This window comes from Cydia fagiglandana, chromosome 3 (assembly GCF_963556715.1).
Source record: "Cydia fagiglandana chromosome 3, ilCydFagi1.1, whole genome shotgun sequence".
Lineage (NCBI taxonomy): Eukaryota > Metazoa > Arthropoda > Insecta > Lepidoptera > Tortricidae > Cydia > Cydia fagiglandana.
The window spans coordinates 8,879,596-8,884,953 of record NC_085934.1 but is presented as its reverse complement, the minus strand read 5'-3'; the positions used below and the strand labels follow the sequence as shown (position 1 = coordinate 8,884,953).

The following is a 5,358-nucleotide window of genomic DNA, read 5'->3' as shown; positions in this document are numbered from 1 at the left end:
CTGAAATTAAAACAAAAAAACGTTTATTCATTAGGCGCTAGCATATTCGGTTTCTTAGACATGGAAATGGAAGTGTAGGTATATCCAAAAGTCATATTGCATAAATAATAAGCAGTTACGTTATTTCTATACAAAATATACCTACGCAAAGGAATTAACTGTACATTTATATTTATTTTTCCTTAATAGTAGAATGGGATTCATTAGTGCTGATTGTAGGTTGTAATTAAATATATAAGAACATTAATTTGAATTAAGGATGAAGATAATGTCTTAGTCCTGAGGTGAAAAATATTGTTTGGATCTCTCGCAATTAACGCTATCTGGTATTTACCGACTGTGTATTTATTTATATTTACCTGGAAGAGTTTCTGCACAGCGAACATGAAGATTCCCGTGTAAATATGCGCTACACAGGAAGCATACAGCTTGACGTTGGTAGGGAACATCTCTCCGATGATGACGTAGGGCACCGTTGACAACCCTATGGCGTAGCACACGATGTACACGAGGATAGAGGCCACTGGCAACCAGTGCAGGAACTGGACAGACTCCTTGTCAGCTTCGTAAAACCAGTAGAACGTTCCAAGTGTCCCATTCATTAGCCCTACTCCAAGCGCAGATAGTAACAGCAGTGGTTTCCTTCCCACTCGATCCACGAGGCAAACTGACAGCACACATGTCGCGACTTGCACGCAGCCCACCATAATAGATTCTACGTAGGGTTCCAAGTGTCCAGCGGCTGCGGCGTGAGAGCTGTTAGAGGACGCCGTCTGGTTAAATATCACCTGGGCGTACGCAACCACAGCAGCACTGCCACAAAGTTGTTGAATCGTGAACACTCCCAAACTTATCCACATAGCTTTTCTATTCGTCGCTTCTGTGACAAGGTCGAGCCAGGAACCTTTGTTCTTCATGTCTTCTTGGACATTGATCTCGATGTTTTTGAGCTCTGTCCTTATGTCTCCGCTGCGTAGCATTCTTAGGGACCGTTCTGCTCTTTCGCTACGTTCAAATTTCAGGTAATAGTATGGCGACTCGGGCAAGAATATGAAGCTTAAAACGAATGATATAGGTAGGATCAAGTTGATGCCGGCTAGGGTTTGCATCGAGACGAAGGGTCCGATACAGTACTGGGCAAGAATACCGACCTGGAATGAAACAAACGAATTTATGAGAAAGTATTATGTTAAACGATTGCCGATTATCGAAATAATTATAAAGGGAGCATGTTACATTACATAAGGTAAAAGGGTTTCAATAATAGGGTCAATTTAATTAGCACCTAGTGACTACTACGACCCAAATGTACCTTCGGAGTGTACCTACATATGCCGACAGCCTCGGCGGCACGGTTAATTTGTAATTTTTTTCTTAATCATGTGATCCTACGAATTTCTTTGTGTTTTAATAGTTATTTGTTTTACAAGGGGGCAAAGTTGTTGTTTAACCGCTCGTGCTAATATTGATATCCGAGCAAGCGAAAGATTGCAAAATTGAACCACGAGCGTAGCGAGTGGTTCGAAAATGGAATCTTGAGCGTTGCGAGGGTTTCAAAGCACGAGGGTTAAACAAAATTTGCCCCGAGTGAAACACAAAATTTTTCACCACACCAACCCAAAGGAAATATTAAATGTAAAATATCAATCAAAGTCAAACCAAATCAAATCCAAATGAATGTTATTAAATATTTATCATCCAAAGTCACAATTTAAAAGTCAATTCTACCAGCAAACATAAGAAAACAACTCAAAATTTGCATTTGTTTACTTTGCCTCACATGTGGATAAAATGCAACTTTGCTATCAGTTTTTGAAGTGCAAAGTAAGCCTTTCCGAGCTGGTGTGGTGAAAAATAAGTTGTCTGCCTGTAGCATATTGTATTAATACTGAATACCTACTTTCAAGTTTTTACATATTGTTTTTTAAGTGAGATGGATAAAGTCAAACTAGCCAAAGACGAGGTTTCCAAAGTAAATAGTCGAAATGTAATCAGGACTAGCTGTACATCAAGGCGCACTCTTTGTGCCTGATGTCGGCAAGCCATGCGCGATATGTAATTAAAGCAATGAGTCACGTTTTGCGCGCGCGTGTGCGTCAGCGCAATTACACACAGATAGGAAGACTAATGAGAACGTTTGAAATTGTTAAAAAGCTTGATACACATGACAAAAGTACTGTTGAAATAATGCAAAATTGATGATACTAGTCGACGAAATTCAGGACTTTGTACTCATTATTAGAAACAATGAGTACTTGTTCCAGTAAAAGCGTCTTCTTATCTTTTTAAATATCGTTGTAAATATTAGAAAAAGGACTTATTAAATTAGTAATGAATTTTTTTCTGATGGTCATTTCCGAAAAACCCCGTGAAGCACTGAACGGCAAGCTCTTATTTGGAAATGTTGAGAAGTTTACTCTGCTAAACCTGGCTATTTTGTATTACTAATACCCTGTACTTTAGGCATATCAAACGATATTTTTCCTTCATACCTTTGAGAAAGAGAAAATCAAAGTAAAACGAACTCAATTTTCTCTCCGAAACAAGTGTCAATTCCTACGAAAATCTACTTAATATCGAAGTCATTTTCATACTCAAGCAATCTGCAACGTTTGCTTATACTGTTGGTATACATTAGTGTTTATGAAATTCTACTATAATTTTTTGGCAATTTTTTGAAAACTACTCTATATTACCGATGACGCGCGCTGCGCCAACTCAGTGCCGCGGCAAAGCTTGTAGAGGTAGGACGTGTGTCGGTCGGCTCCGCACATTTCAACGGCGACGACGAGATTTTTTATCATTGTGTGCGGCGGGCGCCGTGTAAAACGCTATACTGTGTGCGTGTAAACCGCAACGAGAGACTTTGATCCTAGCACTGTTTTTATAGTTTTATAATGGTACAGTTTTAATAAACTACCGGACAGGATTAAAAATATTTGAAACGACCTGACATTCTATATGTATTAATTTTGACTCAAGATAGTACTCAGGGTCTGATGATGGAGCCGGAAAGTGGTCACCGGTACCAATCAACCATGCAACTAAACCACTTCGTGTTTAGGCTCGTTAAATTGATCTCAACAAGATGTTTGACACAAGATAGTACTCAGGGTCTGATGATGGAGCCGGAAGGTGGTCACCGGTACCAATCAACTATGCAACTAAACCACTTCGTGTTTGGGCTCATTTGATTCGGCTCAACAAGATCTTTGACTTAAGATAGTACTCAGGCTCTGATGATGGAGCCGGAAGGTGGTCACCAGTACCAATCAACCATGCAACTAAACCACTTCGTGTTAAGGCTCGTTTTATTCGTCTCAACAAGATCTTTGATACAATACAAGATAGTACTCAGGGTCTGATGATTGAGCCGGAAGGTGGTCACCGGTACCAATCAACCATGCAACTAAACCACTTCGTGTTTGAGCTCGTTTGATTCGGCTCAACAAGATCTTTGACTTAAGATGGTACTCAGGGTCTGATGATGGAGCCGGAAGGTGGTCACCAGTACTAATCAACCATGCAACTAAACCACTTCGTGTTTAGGCTCGTTTTATTCGTCTCAACAAGATCTTTGACTCAAGATAGTACTCAAGGTCTGATGATGGAGCCCTGAAGGTGGTCACCGGTACCAATCAACCATGCAACTAAACCACTTCGTGTTTGGGCTCGTTTGATTCGTCTCAACAAGATCTTTGACACAAGATAGTACTCAAGGTCTGATGATGGAGCCGGAATGTGGTCACCGGTACCAATCAACCATGCAACTAAATCACTTCGTATTTAGGCACGGTTTATTCAACTCAACAAGATCTTTGACACAAGGTAATACTCAGGGTCTGATGATGGAGCTCGAAGGTGGCCACGGGTACCAGTCTACCATGTAACTGAACCACTTCGTGTTTGGGCTCGTTTGATTTGTCGCAACAAGATCTTTGACACAAGGTAGTACTCACTCAGGGTCTGATGATGGAACCGGAAGGTGGTCACCGGTACCAATCAACCATGCAACTAAACCTCTTCGTGCTTGGGCTCGTTCGATTCGTCGCAACAAGATCTTTGACACAAGTTAGTACTCAGGGTCTGATGATGGAGCTGGACTGTGGCCACGGGTACCAGTCTACCATGTAACTAAACCACTTTGTGTTTGGGCTCGTTTGATTCGTCGCAACAAGATCTTTGACACAAGATACTACTCAGGGTCTGATTATGGAGCTCGAACGTGGCGACGGGTACCAGTCTAAGTATCACGTAACTGAACTACTTCGTGTTTGGGCTACGTGTTTGGGCTTCGTGTTTGGTTTATCACTTAGTGTCAAAGATCTTGTGGTTTAGTTGCATGGTTGATTGGTAATGGTGACCACCTTTCAGCTCCATCATCAGACCCTGAGTACTGTCTTGTTTCAAAGATCTTGTTGAGACGAATCAAACGAGCCTAATCATGTTACTACATGGTTGATTGGTATCCGTGACCACCTTAATCATCATCATTATCATCAGATCCTCAATACCAGTTCGTTTTTAAACCCTCGTTGATACAAACTTTACAACCTATAGGTACCAAATGCAATGACGAAACATGTAAATAAGCGAGTACCTATAATTTATTTCGAGTAATATACCTTCATAAGTACGAGTATTGGCTATTCATAAATTACGTCGTTTCAAATGGGAGGAGGGGGGGGGGGGTCTGGACATCGGATGATGGTAGCATGACGTAGGAGGAAACAGAGTCATCCGAAGCATGATTTTTGGATGATTTGAGGGGCGGGGGGGTCAAAAATCGTCAAAAATAGATGACGTAATTTATGAACAGCCCCTATGTACATTTGCACTGCATTTAGTATTTTCGTACTTACCAAATAACAGTTTTAGGACTTTAAAAGTTAAGTACAGTTATTGTTGATTTCAATATGCTTCGCGAAGGATCAAGAATGTTTAATCCATCATTGTAGTGCGAGTGTGGTAGAAGGGATCGGAATACTGAGCTCGCACGGCCTGCCGCAGCGCGTAAAATACCTAAACTCGCTCAACCCCGAAATGTTATAGCGCTCTTAATTACCCTGGTACTTAATTCATGTTTTAAAGTGTCAAATCGACACAGTCTCCTACAATTAAATAAATGCAATGCGGAAATCTTACATCGTTAGAAGCTCAATAAGGCTTATATATCACTTACTTATACCAACTTTTATTAGAGAGACTTAAGTCAGATTTAAACAAGTGTAAAGAAAATACGCAAGACTCGGAAATAAACATTCGTGTTCATCACACTAAGTAGACCGTTGTATATTATAATAAATACTTCATTGAGTGAATATTTGCAATTGTATTTATAATTGTTTATGATTTTTT

General features: G+C 40.4%; 1 protein-coding gene across 1 annotated transcript in view; it reads right to left on the bottom strand.

The window, feature by feature from the left end:
- Window positions 1-5,358, bottom strand: part of LOC134679983 (facilitated trehalose transporter Tret1-like) — a 30,982-nt gene that overhangs the window by 585 nt on the left and 25,039 nt on the right. The window contains exon 4 of the mRNA XM_063538950.1: window positions 360-1,151. Within this exon, the coding sequence (XP_063395020.1) occupies window positions 360-1,151 (792 nt within the window). The remainder of the gene's footprint in view (window positions 1-359; window positions 1,152-5,358) is intronic.